Here is a 15217-nt window from a genome sequence, read left to right on the forward strand (position 1 = left end):
AATATGGTCTTTGTTTAATAATCACACACTTTTATCCTAGAAGAATAGGGTTAACCCTACTTGTACTAACGAGGAAGAAAAGCGTTCTGGTATCTCCAGTTCTGCAAGCCTTCACTTTAGATGGGGTTCCTGTCATGGTGAGAGAATTCAAGAGGTTGTATCAGCTCTACAGATAAGCTCATGTACCTCTGCTGGATATCCAACTTGGGTTTTATCACTAGAACATGAAGAGTTGTTTTGAGGATCCAACTACCATAAAAAGACTTTTTCTGTCTTCTTTATCAATACCCCATAGCATAATATTAAGAGTTTCTCCTGTGTCACTGGTACTAACAAGTGGAATGCTGGTATCTATTAACAAGGCCAGGCGAGGCATCTAAGAAACAGGCTAGCTTCAGCTTTCTTAAATGCTGCAAGCCAGCCGCAATAAAAACACTTGGAAAACACAACCTGAAAGGTCACCATTAAGGGGGCAGTCTGCTTTTAAGTGTGAACATTCAAGAATATTAGCACTGTGTACTCTCTATAGTTATTACTGATGATAATAATGTTCCACATTCTTAAGTAAGCAAGATTTTAAAGTGTTTTATTCTTGTACATGTGATGGACATTTTTTGAGGCCATTATGGCAAAACTTAAGGGGAAGACTCTATTGTGCCAGAATAATTTGATATTTCAGGGGCATACATCACTTAACTTAATGTATCCTATTTGCTTTTCTTAAATGACTGTATTCTGAAATATAGATTATGAATTGCTAAAGGGATCAATGGGTGATGAAAAATTAAATTATTAATCAATTTAAGCTGTCTTGATACAATCTGTTCTGTGTCTTTATATCAGTGTTCCAAATATATCTAAAGGGTCTAACTAGAAACATTATTTACATGAAATTGTAAAATTAGTGTACCTACAAATTTTATCAGTCCATTTCTACAGAAGACATTTTATTTTTGGAGTGTCAGTTAAACACCTTTACAAAAACAAACTTTCTACTTGTCACAACAAAGTTAAATTCTATTATGATTTTAATAGCTTTTCTTTTTGTGATGTTGGGGAATTTTACGTAGATTTAAAATAATACCCTTAGATAACATTTACCTTCAATACTCGTTACATAAAGACAGATTGTAAAAATTTCTTAAATGGATGAAAAATAACTGCTAAGTGTCCTTAATTTAAAGCAATGCATTCATTAGGACACATCCTTCCAGGTTATCTGATTCACTGTGGTTTGTGCCGGTCTTCAAGCTCTTTTACAACTCTGCAGAAACAAGTTTATTTGTAGAAAGCTGAGACTAATACAAATAATTACTGTTTATAGACATACAAATAGATTCTGTCTGCAGGAGGTCTCAACTGATCTCTTTTCTCACTGAAGAAGAGGTCAGTTTTGCATCTATGAAGAAAATTCATTTTGCCTTCTTGATGAGTTTAGAGTGTTATTCACTCAGTCACATTCAACTCTGCGACCCCATGGACTCTGGTGGAGGAGCCCGCCAGACTCCTCTCTCCCCTGGCATTCTCCAGGCAAGAATACTGGAGTGGGTAGCCATTCCCTTCTCCAGGGATCTTCCCAGCCCAGGGACTGAATCTGGGTCCCCTGCATTGCAGGAAGATTCTTCACTGTCTGAACCACCTGAAAAGCTTCTAGATGGGCTTATGCACTTCTCTTTGGCTTTACCTTTAACCAGTTGCAACATTTTTTGTGCTCCCTCAGAAATCAGTAAGTTAAACTCTTGACATGTTCATTATATAGCTGAGAGTCATGATTTTACCTTTTGCTGGAGAAAAAAAAAAAAAACCTGTTTAACAGTTTTAAGAGTGAAATCACCCTTGACTCATGATTCACAGCAGATCCAAATGCAGGGGAAAGAGTCTGTTCTTTTTAGAACTTAGTACTGGACTGAGTATTGATTTTTAAAAGAAAAAACAATGTGCTGTTAAAATTTTTGAAAATATTTGATTATCTAATTAATGACCTGTATTAATTATGGTATCAACAACTAAGATAATTATGATCAGAGAAGGATTATCAGATTTCAGTTATCTTATTCAAGAAATTAAGAATAATCCTTAATTTTTGTGACAATTCATAAATGAAATTATTATTCATACAACAGTATTAAGAGCATAATCATCTAAAAGATAATTATGCAAACCACAGACTCTCTCGAAACAGGGTTCCTTCTCCATCTGAAGCTTACGAGGGCCAAAGTAAAATTCAAGCTATTGGGGAAAGAGTAGGTAGTGTTTTGCCTATAAGCATTTCCAGGGAGAAGGAATCCCTATAATATATCTAAACTTTCCACACAGGATATGCCCAAATTAAACTTACAAGTAAGAGGATGTTTTCTTCTCAGTTTTGGTATTAATTAAATCAGTTTTGTTGAAATGAAGAGTAACTTGAAGCTCACTTTATAGTTGGGTGAGAGTAATGATTTTGTACCTTCTTCCAAATCTATTCTGAAACTTTGAAGAACTATACACCCAAGTGGCGAATGCACATTTTCATTTGGATATTTGGCTAATATCACTATTTCAATTTAATCAAGATGGAATTTATTACCTTTTATCAAGTATCAATACATCTCCTCTTTGGACTTAGCTATTTCTAGTCAACACAGCAAGCAATCTTGCTGTTCACTTTGCTCTCTCCCCACATTAACGTGGAATTCCAAATTTTGTAGATACATTATTCCATTTCTACTGCCACCATACTCATGCAGGTCTGTGCTGCTTTATACCTGGCCTCTTATTATACCTCCCTTTACTTCTCTTCCTTCTCATTTGTCCCATAAATTGTTACAGACTCAGTTCTCGTCCATATCACTTTGTCTGTCACCCTTGTTTTAAACATTTGATGGCTCTCGGTGATCTAAAAGCAGTACTCTCTCAACTTTTTAGATTATCCCACCCCACCTGTAAACATATTTCATGCACAACCCCCAATATATGCATACACTGAAAAAATTATAAGCATGAATGACTGTCAATCTTCTAAAATAGTAACAAACATATCTTGGGATAAAATATAATTTCTATTATTTTCTCCCTGAACCCCAGTAGTTTTATACATCTTACATCCCTCCTGAAATAACAAATGTGGAGTACAAAATCAAAATTCCTTATCCTAACTGCGAGTTACCTAAAAGCCTTTTTTTCCTTTCCCATTTTTATGCTCCCTGAAACTTCTGACCCAGCCAGAGTAGTCAAAATTATTGTCCTCCTTACAGTCATAAAAATCCCTCACTGATGTCACCCCACTTGCTTGAAACCCTATCTTCTCTCTTATCTGTATGACTATCTTATAAGCTCACTGTGGCCTAGTTTAAACTGCATTTTTCCATGAAACCTTCTTTCCCCACTGCTTCATATACTGAAATTGTAAGAGCACTTACTCTTTAGAGCATTCATGTAACATATGCAACATTGTATTTACTTATCTTCTGCATATTTTCTGTATTCTTCAACTAATGTATGAACTTTCAAAGACTGAAGTCTAGACTGCTTTACATTTTCAGAGTCTAGACAAACAAGGTGTCACACACACATGAAATATGTGTTTATTAATACCTGCACAATAAAAAAAACTACATAGCAAAGAAGAGACCAGGATGATGTGATGTTACTTCAGATGTTTTCTAAAACATAAAGTTATGAATTTGCTATATTTTAGCAATAATATAAGGCAATTCACAGACATTAATTTGTACTAGGTTGATCCACAGAAATTATTGACAGCTGACTGCATTTGAATCACAAAAATACAATTTTATAACTATAATTTCATATGCAAGTTCAACTCATAACAATCTAGACTCTGAAAGCTTCTGGGATACTCTCCAGTGGGCTTTTGGATAGGAAAGATTAGAACTGGTAGTGCAAGAAGACCTCTCATTTTAAGTGTACATTTAGCTATAATCAACTAACAGCCAAAAGTTCTTATTTTGGATCTATGTTGAATAAAGAACACTGAAGAATAAACCAAGAGGTCTAAAAATCAAAAGTCATACTTTTCTTAAATAAGAGAAACTCCATGTCATCTATAGAGGATCAACCCTGTTAAAAAAATTATGTTAGCACTGAGACAAAGGTCCATAGTTCACTAAATCTTTTATACTACTGAGAAAGCATCAGCAAGACAGTATCATAACTTAAGTTTCTTTAAAATTTGGGAATTATGTTCTGGTTACAAAAATGGCTAATTGTGTAAGAACCTAGAACATCAATTAGTTTCACATGAAGACCATCAGTTGTGCCTTCAGGAGAGTCTTTTTGCACACTAGCCATGGTGGCAGAGATGAGGGACTATGGAAACTTTGAGACAGAGTTCCTCTTCAGGCCTTAAAGAAGCCAGGTATTCCTTTCAGACTTGGGTGCCATCTGCCTATATTTTTCCAATAAATTCTTCTTTAGTTAGAGTCACTTCAAATGAATTCCTATTCTTTATAATCAAAGAACCTTGATGAAAAAACCTGTCACAATTCTTTGAGTCATTAGTTAATAGTCTCCTTACCTAAGTCATCTAAGTCTCCTAAGCAAGTCTGGCTAATGCCTCCACAACTGAGACCAGAAAAGATCCCAAGCTTGGAAAAACTTACTCAAATAATGGTATATACACCAACAAAGATCTTTAAAGTCACATGTTCTATTGTTCTACTTATAAAGTATTCACAACCTTGATCTTTCAAGTTCAAAGAAACACTTTTAGAATTCTGGGTATATAAAACACTGTTTGGCTGGCCCTGAACATTTGCTTGTCACTTTCTGGTTTACATTACTAAATCTGTTGGTGAAACTGAAGACAGCAAGAATAAGGGAAGAATAAAAAGGAGATAGAAACCAGGAAAAAGAAACCCGAGGAGGCAAGAACAATGCTGTTTTAGACTTTTTTCTGGATATCTCAGGTTTTTTTTTTAAAACAGAAACATATTTCAAAAAGAATTTTAAATTAGGCAGAGGCAGCTAACTTTAAATAGATTTCCTTTTGCTTATATTTTTTCATCAGCAAAAAATAACATTTAAACTTTCAGATATAATAAAAATAACATTTATTCTCCATGGAAATCATATACACGATGCAGATATATATAAAATATATATGCCCTAATACATATATACACACTGTAACCTTTGGTGTTTGTTCACAGAATGAAGAAATCTAGGACTCAGGATATTGTTCATTGTAAATATACTTAAATAAACATTTGAATCATGTGGAGTCTGAAACAAAAACTGATAAAAATCCCAGAGGACTGGTATTTTCTGGAATTTTTAGATGATAATGAATTTTGGATTCAGGAGTCTGTACTGCCTGTTTAACAGAGCCCTTGTCAGATAAGACTGTATTTTTAACTACCGTCAACCAAGAATTAAAAATATTCTTTGACACACTCAATTTCATAATGATAACTGTCAAATTCCATTCCAAAGTAGTAATAATCATAGCACCTAGAAGTGAAACTAGGGAATTAAAAGTACTCAAAAGGTATATACACAGAGTTTTAAAATGTACGATGAGCTCATCAATTATACCAATCCACATTATCACCCACCTTAAATCACATTTCAGTGAAACAACTAAGCAACTCCATAAACACTGGCTGAAGGGATAATTTGTCACCTCTAGCATAAAGAATATATGAGTGCTTAAAATTATGGAATGATGTCTTAAATCCCAAGGAACTTAAACTAGATTTTAGAACTGTTTTTAAATGTGAAAAGTTCTCCTTTTTTCCATTTTTAATAATTGTTTCCAATTCTGAAAGATACTTATTCTTCCTAGACACTTTGAAAACAAAAACGTTTTTTAAAAACTGGACATAATACATAAAAGGGCTTCCATCGTAGCTCAGTCGGTAAAAGAATCTGCCTACAGTGCAGGAGACCTGGGTTTGATTCCTGGGTCAGGAAGATCCCCTGCAGAAGGGAATGGCAACCCACTCCAGTATTCTTGCCTGGAGAATCCCATGGACAGAAGAGGCTGGCAGGCTATAGAACATGGAATCACCAAGAGTTGGACACGACTTAGTGAATAAACCACTACCAATAGAAGGTGCATCAAAATTTATATAAAATTCAACAATTACAAAGTGAACAACAGTAATTCTAATCAGGTCAAAAAATACACTAGAACCAGAACCGTGTGTATCTCCTTCAATCACATAACCCTCCCCTCTCTCCTCCATAGTAATACCATCCTAAGTCTGTGGTGTCGACTTCCTGTACTTTTATCTTCCTGTACTTTTACTTCAACCTATTAGCTATTATGAAAATGGAGCTATGCACATTTTTGAAGACATAGTTTATTGTTTATCTGCACACACTTCTCCAGGGTATATTCTTAAGAGCAGAATTGTTAATTCATAAAATGATATCGTCACACTAGATAATGCTGAACAATTTTTTAAAGTAGTTGTATCAACGTATTCTACCTGCAATGAAGATTTAACTTGCTTTCCCTTCATTACCAAGAAAATGAAACACATTTCAAAATTACTGGCCATTTGCATTTTCTCTTTTGTGAGGTGCCAAGTGTTCCAGGACTTTGCCAATTTTCTATTGAGTTGTCTTTTTCTTATCGCTTTACAGTCATTCTTTTACTTGTAATCAACATAAGTTCTTTGTCACTTTTATGTACTGTTGAAAAAAAATCCTTTCCTATTCTGTGACATGTTTAACACTTGCCTCTGGATGAAAACAGGTTCTTAATAAAATCAAACTTATTCATTTTTCCTTTACAATTATCCTTTATGGTAGTAACGTTTATGTCTTGTACAAGAATTCCTTCCCTACCTAAAAATCATGAAGATATTCTCCTACATTATATCCCAGAAGTGTTACAATTTTGCCTTTCACATTTAGGTTGATAATATTTCAGGATATCAATTTTGTATAAGATACAAGGTAGGTTCAATCTCACAGTTCCCCCGTATATATGTATCCAATTATCCCAGCATCACTGCTTAAAGAGTTGGTTCTTTCCCCCTTTGACGTGCAATACCACATTATGTGCATGGTTCTTTTTTTGAGCTATTACTTCACTCATATATTTAGTATTTGTCCCAATGCCACATTACTATAGCTATAACATTAGTCTCAATATATTGTAATACAAAGCTTCTCATCTTGCTATTCTTCAGAGTATCTTCTTATCCCCTTGAATTTCCCTATATATTTAAGGATCAGTTTTTGAATTCTTGAAAAAATTAATTCCTTGGGATCTTGACTGGCATTTCCTTGACTCTATATGGATTATTTATGTAGCATGGACATATTAAAACTTTCAGTCCATAATAATAGGATACTCTGCTAAGTCAACCCTGATTCCTGGGATAAATCCAACTTATAATGCGTGAATTAGAACACAGCCTAAATCCCCAATTTAATCCTACTTCCCTATTCAAACCAAGTGGAATAGCATCATATAAATCTCAACATAGCTAAAAATCTATCATAATTAACAGATGAGGTAACAGTCTATTTCTATAAACTTTTATCTGTTTCCAGCTTACCATTCTTACAATTATTTGACCACTTAGACTTTTAAATACCTTTAACAGCTGTCCAATGACCACAGGACAAATGTCAAATGTCACAGCCTGGAATACAAGACATTCCATCAACTATACCCAATTTGTTTTCCAATCTGTTTTTCCTTTATTACTCCTCTACACAAACTCTCTATTCAACAGAAATTCTGTGTATGATGTGAAACAGATATTGATTTTTTTCTATGTGCATACCCCAAATCATTCAGTAGCTAATATATCCAAGAAATGCTAGTTATAATACTAATTATATCTGAATTGTTATTAAGAAAAATATCAAATGATAGTATTTGAGAATTGTAATAACACATCTCACAAAACAGCTAAATATCTACCTAAACTCTTAACTTTCTACTGTCCTGTGGAACGTAACTGGTAGGTTTCACTCTTCAAAGTAACAGAGCAATTTTTAAAAACTTAATGAGCTATACAATGTGGAAAACAGCAATAACAATATTCTAATTACTTAATACTATGAGATAATTCTGTATGAACACTGGTGGCATAAAGAAGCAAGCAAAAATTTTAAATTCCTATACAAATACTAGTTGATATTTCCAAGTTTTGTTCGTAGAACATAAATATTTTTGAAGTTAAGACAGATTCTAGAAATAAGTCAAGTCCAGAAATTGCCACAAAATAACTAACCAGTTATATGCAAAGAAAATTTGTACAGAAGCAAAATCTTTCAGAAAAAGATTCTCTGTTAAAGTATAAGAGGTAAATTCCAATATGAATAATCAAGCATTCATACATTCAAGAAGACTCAAGCATATAGCTTATTTACCAAAATTATTCACTAACATTTTCAAAACAGTATTAAAAGTTTACTTTCTGGTACTTTAGTGCTAATGAACTAAAATAAGAACTACTAGAAATATTATTTGAATAAATAAATATAATCACATACCAGTGTGCTAGAACAGCCTTAGGATACATAAGGATTAAAGCATACATTAAAGGTATGAATCAATCCCTCAAACAAAAACCTAGATAATTATAATGTATGTGCATACTATCATTCAAAACTGTTTATATAAGCAGTTTACACTACCACTGGAATTGTTTATAGGTACAACACTGATTGCACCATTGTAAATTAAAAAGTACAGTTATGACTATCTATTCCAAGAAAATATCTCGCTTTCTTCAGACTCTATAGATTCCAAAACTGAGTTCCTCTCAGGACTGAGCTACAAAAATAACTTCAAAATATTAGGTTGGTGCAAACGTAATTGTGGTTTGAAGTGTGAATTTCAAATCATTATAACTAGCCTCAAATACACCTTTATTAATCAAAATAGGTACCATTATAATCAACACATTTTTGCCAATGAGAAGTAAGTTTGCTTATTCCTGTAACATAAAAATCTGTGCTTTGGGATTCAAGGAATTCTTGGAAAGCAACTTCTGCCTCCTGCTGGTTGTGGAAGTGTTTTCCCTACAAAAAGTTGTTGAGATGCTTGAAGAAGTGGTAGTCAGTTGGCAAGAAGTCAGGTGAATATGGTGGATGAGGTAAAACTTCATAGTCCTATTCATTCAACTTCTGAAGTGTTGGTTGTGCGATGTGTGATGAGCGCTGTTGAGGAGAATTGGGCCCATTCTGTTAACCAATGCCAGCTGCAGGTGTTGCAGTTTTCTATGGATCCCGCTGATTTGCTGAGCATACTTCTCAGATGTAATGGTTTTGCTGGGATTCAGAAAGGTGTAGTGGATCAGATGCACGCAGACCACCAAATAGTGACCATGACCTTTTCTGGTGCAACTTTGGCTTTGGGAAGTGTTTTGGAGCTTCTTCTCAGTCCAACCACTGAACTAGTCATCACTGGTTGTCATATAAAATACACTTTCCATCGCACCTCACAGTCCGATTGAGAAATGGTTCACTGTTGTTGCACAGAATAAGATGACAATTCAAAACGACCATTTTTTAAATTTTCAGTCAGCTCATGAGGTACCCACTTATTGAGCTTTTTCGCCTTTCCAATTTGTTTCAAATGCCAAACGACAGTAAAATGGTCGACACTGAGTTCTTAGGTAACTTCTCCTATGATCATCTCAAGTGGTCAATGGCAACTTTCAATGGCTGGCCACTATGCTCCTCATCTTCAAAGCTACTGTCTCTTTTGCAAAACTTCTTGAACCACCACTGCACTGTATGTTCGTTAGCAGTTCCTGGGCCAAATGCATTGTTGATGTTGTGAGTGGTCTCCACTGCTTTATGACCCATTTTGAACTCAAATAAGAAAATTCCTTGAATTTGCTTTTTTTCTAACATCATTTCCCTAATCTAAAATACACAGGAAATAAGAAATCATTAGTAAAAAAAAAAAATAGAGTAAGAAATGTGTATTAAAATGATATATAACAAAACCACATTTAAGAATGTATTCCAATATCAAAGGCAAATTTCAACACGACAAAACCACAATTACTTGTGCATCAATAAATATAATATATAGTTATCCTCTTAATTTTAAATGGCCAGTTTTTTTTTAACTGAATGTCTATATTAGCTATCTTTATATAAAGTAACTGAAATATCACTTAAGACTATAGATATATGCCGACTGAGCTATCCTCATTCTATTACTCTTTATATCTTTGATGAATATTTAAATAAATAGGTCGCCGATGCCATCTCTCCTTCGAATACCCTGGATCAGCCGGGGCTGGACCCCGGCAGATATATCTTGCTTTTCAGGCATACCCATATCATTGTTGAATATGGTAAGCACTCTACATCTTTTGCTCTAAATAGGCTTCTAGCTTTAATAGTGATATAATGTTTATATGCTGAATGGTTAATATTTGGTGGTAAACATCAGTATCTTAGAATTCTAAGTGCCTTGAATCCATACTGAAATGTATCCAACAAAGGGACTTCTGAGGTAAGATAAGAATATAGCCACACATAATCCTATTAGGGAAACAGAGAAATATGTCCAGTTATCACCATATTCCTAGTGTCCAGTACAATGTCTCATATACAGTATGATAAACATCAGTTGATAAATTAAAAAATGAAGAAATAATGCATTACATCCAATACTTGTACCCTTTTCTCTTCACTTCTCTGCAACCCCTTTCAAAAAAATTATAAGGCAATTCTAAAAATTTACAGCTTGGGAAGTGCAAGACTCAGTAAAACTCAGGTAGCTTTATTAGGCTCTTTCAACAGGTACCCAGATCTTCAGAAGGGAGTCAAGGGTATTATACATCTGTTTGGGATCTAGTTTACTTCTCACGTTTTAGCTGTCTCCACTCTTCACACTACACTACAGCTATTCTTAGCTGATTTTTAACTTTGTAAAATAAGCACGCTATGCTTCATTTCCTACTTTTCACATAAGCTGTCCCACCCAGCCTACCTTTCTTCTGATTCTAACCCCCTTTCTCTCTCCAACCCTACCCTTTAAAGGACTCAGGTGATGGTGTCACCTCTAGAGGGAGTTTTTTCTGACCACTCTTCTCCCAATTTTCTGTACCTTCCTTCCCTCCTCGGTCAAAAATTCGGTCAATGTATCGAAGAACTTCCCGAGAAAACAGAACAATTTATCTCATCATAAGCACTGAAACACTCAACCCATGACACACAGGGATATAAAAAGGATACAAAGATATTTATCAATAATCACAAGAAATACATTACAGAAACGTGATTTGTATTATGAAGTGATATATATGTATATATATATATCACAACCCTTTCCACCCATGACATGAACTCCTGTTTATTTTTCAGTAACATCAATCTCTGATGGAGAAAAACCTGACTTCAAGAAAATAAAATCACACGCAGAGATGCACAATTCCTTATAAAAAGCACATAAATGAAAACCAATAATTGTATGATAAATAATAATATTCAAATACATAGCAAAATGAAAATAGTAAAACCAAAACTGCAGGAGCTACGGTGACTGCTGCGTGAGGTGATGGCGCAGGACATGTGGGTGGAAGAGGAGGGCCGTGAGGATTGGGGGCCTCACCCTGTGCATCACCGTCCTGCTGCTTCAGGCTCTGTTAGAATAAAAGAGCAGGGCAGGGGGCTGGAGGTGGAGGAAAGCTTTGTCTTGTCTTCAGATGTTTCATTATTTTTTCCCTTTCCCTGCCGCTCCACTGCAGCCCTGTAAAACATTAGGCAAGCCTCTTAAACACTCCCTGTCTGTTCCATTCCTCATCTGTAATATGGGGAGAAAAAACTGATGGGCTCAAAGAGACTTTTTGAGGATGTAATAATACTGTCAGAAATCCTAAACATAATCGCACCTCCAGTTCTGTAGCTAGGTAATCTCAGGAGAAAAAGTCATCTATCTTTTTTGCTCAACTGAGGAACTGGAGTCCATCTCCCCACACATCCCCACCAGATCCCCTAAATACATTCAAAGAAGCACTTGATAATCATATAGAATTAAATCAAAATGTCACCCATTAAAAACAGTTTGCAATTCACACCAATATCAGCATACTATCTTGAACTACTCTTTAGAAGGTCTTAAAAATTATGACTTATGCTTGCTCACGACTGAAATTATTTCAGAGAAGTCTTAGGGATAAAAATATTTTAAAAGCTGGATAACCACTGCCAAGAGACTGCATGTTAACTTGAAGTTTTAGTCTCACTGCACTTAGGACAAGTTGATTCAAGTTAATACCAGGATGCTCAGGTCTCATTTCAAAAGTTTCTGATGCAATAGGTCTGAGTTGGAACCTCAAAACTTTTTAACAAGTTCTCTGGTAATCTTGATGCTTCTGGTCAAGGCATCACACTTTAAGAACCACTGATTTTAAATAGCATGAATCACTGGTATGATTACTTTTGCTACCAGCTGTTTATATTTAATAATTCATAAACGCATCTTATATTGATGCCCTATCCTCCTTTCTATATTATTTGCAAATTCTGTTGTAATTTTAAAGCAGGGAAGAACTATTAAGACTCAAAAAGTAGATTTTCTCTTCCTTCAGAATGCAAATTATCATCATTTTACTTCATTCATCACTGTGCCTCAATTTCCTCAACTGTGAAATGGGGACAATTAGAGGGATTCAATAAAATAATTTTGTCATTGTCATTAAGTCACTAAGTTGTGTCTGACTCTTTGTGACCCCATGGACTGCAGTGTTCCAGCTCCTTTGTCCTCCACTATTTCCCAGAGTTTGCTCAAATTTATGTCCCTTGAGTTGGTGATGCTATCTAACCATCTCATCAATAAGATAATAATATCAATAAAAGCCCCTGGAAGAGTACCAGGTCATAATGAGTACATTGAGAAATGCAATTACCTCACTAATTTTCTGTTCATTATTGAGGAAAACTTACTCATGTTTGTCATATGTTAATACATTACTGGTATATGTATAAAATCTTATCTGTTTATGGTGAAATGTTGCAGAGCTCCGATGGATCTGGTAAACTGGGGAACAAAGGGAGGAGTTAATGTTAAAGACCCAGGTTCTAATCCCACTTTTCCCATTAAACTGCTACACAACTCTAGGCAAGTCATTTAACTCTGGTCTCAATTTCTGCTTCTGAAAAAGCTTACCTTGGATATGAAGATCAAATAATATATAATGCAAGTGAAAAGAAATTTTTTAAATACTATAGTATTCTGTGATAAATAAAGTACCTCTATTTGGGAACAGTTCACAACATATTAATAAGAAAGACAAATGGTCATGGCTTCTGTATTTACATGCTTAAATGGCAGCACAATGATCTGAATCACCACATTAACTATTTACTGAATGTTCAGTGCCACCAAGTCATTATTTTAAATATATTACATGGAGAAATACCTAATATTTCAAATATTATTGCAGATACTGCAAAGTGAAAGCTATGTCATTACAAAGTAATCTTGGGCATTTATTGTGTAGCAGCTGCTACTTCACTTCATTCCTTTAGCATAATTTTTATTTTGATGCAGAACCATTCTATGGTCTAGGCTTTTATTGAGTTTAAATTCAATTTATACACACATGTGAATGAATAATGGCAACTAATTACCCTGGTGATTTTCATTTCTAGTTTCTAATACTCTAGGATATATCTAATATTCTTATAAAATTGCATAATAAAGTTCACAGATTTTTAAATCAATATCCTGAAAAGAAGATTTAGGGGTCATAACATTTCCTTTGTACCTTCGGTTAAATTACTATCTTTGATAGGACCAAACAAAATCTGCCATCTTTTTTTGTGTACTTAAATAAAAAGATATAATGTATATCTTTGATGTTTTTTAATCAACTATACGTAATAAAGTAGTAAAACTCATTTTTTAATAAAGAATGTACCACATCATAGGTGATATATATATCCAACACTGCAAACCTTAATTTAAAAATACCTAAATGCAACTTAAAATACATAAATGCTGTCGATTTTTAATAAGCTATAAAGAAAAAAATTCTTATCAACTATGATTAAAATGTTAAAACTGATTAAAATTTTAAAAGACTAGTTTTAAAATGTAATTAATATGAAATAAAAAAAGCAAAGATACAAACACCATTCTGTATATGTGTTCTTAATACCTGTGGTTAAAACCTGGAAGGTAGATGAATGTATCATGTCCTCCTATGTTTATCATCACAATATTCAAATACCAACTACTTCTACTTTATTGTATTTATTCTACAGCACTCCCAGAAAACATATTAGATTTAATTTCATGTGTGTCCTTATTTCGTAGACTATGTAGATGTGCTCAACAGTACAGGGCACGCATCCCTCTCTTCTACACAGTACATGCCAAAAGGGCCTGTGTGTTAGATCCAATAGAATAGAAATGCATCCACACAAGACTCCATTTTAACATATTCCAGATTCTGTCAAAGAATATTTTAGTAATATGGGGGAAAGTAAAATCCTGCTAGTTTTAAAAACTATCATATGCAACAGGAAATGGGTGACTTCAGAGGCCATATGAAAGTTGTTCATGAAGTTTTCAGTTAGTCTCACTGTTGTTTATACTACATAAGGAAACAGTCTAAAGTAGATCACTTGAAGCTGTTCATGACTCTATTTACTGCTGATGTACTCAGCCACATGAGATAGCCAAAGAGTCCAAAACCAACTTGTCATAAGTTTAATATAAAATCTTCAGTTGGTAAAAGTATATTTCAGTGGTTTACAGAACTATAGGTAGGAAAAAAAACAGTATTGTGGCTTGATTTTGAAATCTAAAAATCACTTTGTGGAGTCCCTGGCACACAGGAGTCCCTCAAAAATGTTTGTTAAATAAACAAACACAAGTCTAAATGTTTGCTTCCAATTACTATAACTGTTTGAAACAAAACTATATGTAAAAGGAAAATATACTTAAAATGATACTCTAAAAATATACTTAAGATATTCATAAAGCACTTAGAAAGTGGCCCATAGGAAGCTCTGTATAAGTATTTGTCATTACTCTTATCCTATTAACTTAGTCTGGTTCACAACAATCTTGGTAGCTCCATTAGTATAAAGCCATCACTACAACCAATAAAAAGAACTCAAGTATGTTTGCACTACTAGTGAAAATGTAGTTGTGTTATCACCTTTACATGTGGAAGAAAGACTGTCTTACAATGGTAATCATCCAGTTTTATGAAGATTAACTCAGTAAGACACTGACATACAAGAAAGGTGCCTTAAGTTTTATAATTTTATC

General features: G+C 34.2%; 1 protein-coding gene across 9 annotated transcripts in view; it reads right to left on the minus strand.

Moving 5' to 3' along the window:
* MEF2A (myocyte enhancer factor 2A) overlaps window positions 1-15217 on the minus strand; it is a 179955-nt gene that overhangs the window by 50092 nt on the left and 114646 nt on the right. For 2 of the 9 annotated variants that reach the window (XM_070775017.1, XM_070775019.1), the window contains exon 5: window positions 11546-11683. The exons of the other annotated variants lie outside the window; for them this stretch is intronic. In XM_070775017.1, the coding sequence (XP_070631118.1) occupies window positions 11546-11554 (9 nt within the window). In that variant the 5' untranslated portion in view covers window positions 11555-11683. The remainder of the gene's footprint in view (window positions 1-11545; window positions 11684-15217) is intronic. 9 annotated transcript variants of the gene reach the window in all.

This window comes from Bos indicus, chromosome 21, assembly GCF_029378745.1.
Source record: "Bos indicus isolate NIAB-ARS_2022 breed Sahiwal x Tharparkar chromosome 21, NIAB-ARS_B.indTharparkar_mat_pri_1.0, whole genome shotgun sequence".
Classification (NCBI taxonomy): Eukaryota; Metazoa; Chordata; class Mammalia; order Artiodactyla; family Bovidae; genus Bos; species Bos indicus.